Source organism: Electrophorus electricus, chromosome 2 (assembly GCF_013358815.1).
Source record: "Electrophorus electricus isolate fEleEle1 chromosome 2, fEleEle1.pri, whole genome shotgun sequence".
In the NCBI taxonomy this organism is placed as follows: domain Eukaryota; kingdom Metazoa; phylum Chordata; class Actinopteri; order Gymnotiformes; family Gymnotidae; genus Electrophorus; species Electrophorus electricus.
The window spans coordinates 10,644,949-10,647,448 of NC_049536.1; the positions used below are offsets into that span (position 1 = coordinate 10,644,949).

The following is a 2,500-nucleotide window of genomic DNA, read 5'->3' on the forward strand; positions in this document are numbered from 1 at the left end:
AGTCCAGGACAGCTCTGGCCAGTTTAGGGTGAAAGAGTGCAATATTGGGATATATCCACAAGTCCTAATGGGGGAGACAGGGAACGAAAGACCATCTAGCTAAGCGCAACTAATACACACAAAGCTAAAAGGCACACAACTCCATTCCTGAAGGGCCAGAGTATACGCTATAAGTGTAATTTCCACTGGCGACATAGCCCCACCACTTTTGTCTGTGGATAATAAACAATAGTTTGCTTGAGAAACATCTCCATCCATTCTCCAAATACAGCATTATGACTATGGAGAAAGTGTTTGGTCATGTGACATTCCAGCAGTCTCACATTCTGATTGGCCATAGAAAACTTATTGCATGAGTCCATGGAAATGGACTATTAATCTTCCAGCGAGTGGTGAAGTGAGGAGAGAGAACTAAGATGCTGATGTCCAGAAAAATGTAACATGTTTGGGGAGTTTAGTGCTTAGACATCAAGACATTAAGAGTACCATATAAGTGCAGCAATTAAATTATTACTATAATATAAAGATAACTATAACTAAATTAATCACTGAAATGAAAGAAAGAGTACTCAGGTGTTAGGATTTGCTATCTAATTTGTTGTCATGTTGTCCCTGCTTGCTATGAACCTTACCTGATCCCAGAAAACATGTCCCCAGTAGTCCTGCCCCTGGCCCCCATTAGACAGTCCTCCAGGGCTGACTCCCCCAAACTGGATAGGTGTCTCTGATAATGAGGGGAATGCACTGAGGAGGTAGAACATGCAGCCAATCAAAGCTCGATTCAGATGTACCAGCCCTTCCAGCTCCACCCTGCTTCCTAGCCATAGCTCCGCCCAAGCCTTTGAATGGGAAGACTGCAGATTGCCATGTTCCATGAGTTCCAGTCCTGTGTCAAAAGAGGACTCTGCATTCTCCCTGCTCTCTGCGATTGCTAGCAGGAAGCTCCAGTGAGACTGGTGCTGGTCTGGCAGAAGAGTAACAGTGGAGGTCAGTGGACTCCAGATAAGGTGCACACTGGGACAAGGCACTCCAGGGACCTCTGGGAACATAGTCTTCCCGAAGATATGCCTAATGTAAGAAACAGCTGAATGGTTGTGAACTGAAATTGTAAATGTGAATACAAATTGATCTACTTCATGTAAAAACCTGCATGCTGGATTCAAACACACCTCCCTCCTTTATAGTCAGGAGCAGTTTGGAAGGTGATGTCATCACTGTGCGGTGTAAAAGAACTGTCAAGCATTACTATGATGGGTTCCTCAGTGGTCATTTGCCGCTGTAGGAGCACCTCCATGACCATAAGGTTTGGGAACTGCCGGTGAGCATAGAACAGCTGAGATGCCTCCACATAAGAGGTAAGTATGGTGTGAGTGAATATACCTTCAAATAAAAACAAGGGTGACACTTTATCAAACACTGTGGACAAATTACACATACTGGTCATTTTCATAGGCAACATATGCTACTAAGCTAAGCAGAAGGCAGAGGAGGCCAGATAAGGGTTGATACAAGAGATGAGGCATTGAATTACTGTGTATACCAGCATGAGTGTCCAAACTGTATGTGTGTTTTCCTTCCTCCTCTGTGCTCATCCAGACTGCAAGTGGACATGGAATATCAGCACGGTGACAGGCTCCTCCCTCTCCATTATAGACTCCACCCATATGCATGATTTTCTCAAACACTCTCCAACCCAGCTGCCCATTAGCCAATGGTGGCAGGAACCGAGGGTCAGAGGGAAGTGTGTCAGATGAGAAGATGTATGGGTCAGCGAAGTTTGATGCCATCTTCAAGAAGTTTTGGCCATTGTACAAACAACTCTACTAAAAAAAAAAAAGGTCCCATTTTATAAAAACAGATAAAGTCAGACAGTAAGGGTAACATCTATATTTTCTATTATTTGTAGTATACCCATTACAGAATCAGTTATGTAGGATAAGAGTTAAGTTTTGAAAGAAAAAAACTGAAATGAAGAACACCTGCTGATTCTGACAAGGTTTTTTTTTTTTTTTAAGTTATACACACACAGCGTCGGTCCTTTTACTATGCAAAAGTAGACAGTCGCCTATGGCCCCCATATTGTCTCTTACCACATCAGTTATGTTTACCAATCCCAATCTCACTGCAGCACAACCCCCGATTAATGTTGTAATGGTTTGTTCCATATTTTCAGGTAATGACGCCTTTGTGAATACAGATCGGTCCAAACAGGCGGCAAATAGTGTCAGGATGTGCTTCAAAGTGATTTTCTGTGTGTTGGGGAAAAAAAGTTGTTCTTAATTGAGGAGAGGAACTAACTAGAATCTTTCATTTAGAACAGAGTGCTGCCATACAGGGTCCGCAGACTGTACTAGTGTTCTTATAGATTAGTGAAGGCCATTCCGTCTCTTTGTGGTGAGTGATGTCGATCGGTTCAGCTCCCCAATAAGAGCCGGCTCTTTCGGTTTTCAAATGGCTCTTCATTTACTTGTAGGGAAGTGTTTTCCGAAATTTGCCAATG

General features: G+C 43.0%; 1 protein-coding gene across 4 annotated transcripts in view; it reads right to left on the bottom strand.

The window, feature by feature from the left end:
- Positions 1–2,500, bottom strand: part of pgghg (protein-glucosylgalactosylhydroxylysine glucosidase) — an 8,906-nt gene that overhangs the window by 5,547 nt on the left and 859 nt on the right. Inside the window, exons 2-6 of one of the 4 annotated variants that reach the window (XM_035523868.1) lie at positions 2,091–2,249; positions 1,541–1,820; positions 1,170–1,380; positions 633–1,068; positions 1–64 (exon numbers count right to left, since the gene is read on the bottom strand). The exon at positions 1–64 is cut by the window's left edge and continues 56 nt beyond it. In XM_035523868.1, coding sequence (XP_035379761.1) covers positions 1–64; positions 633–1,068; positions 1,170–1,380; positions 1,541–1,820; positions 2,091–2,165 — 1,066 coding nt within the window. In that variant the 5' untranslated portion in view covers positions 2,166–2,249. Of the gene's footprint in view, positions 65–632; positions 1,069–1,169; positions 1,381–1,540; positions 1,824–2,090; positions 2,250–2,500 lie in introns of all 4 variants that reach the window. The other 3 variants (XM_027021417.2, XM_035523870.1, XM_035523869.1) reach the window with 3 other exon arrangements.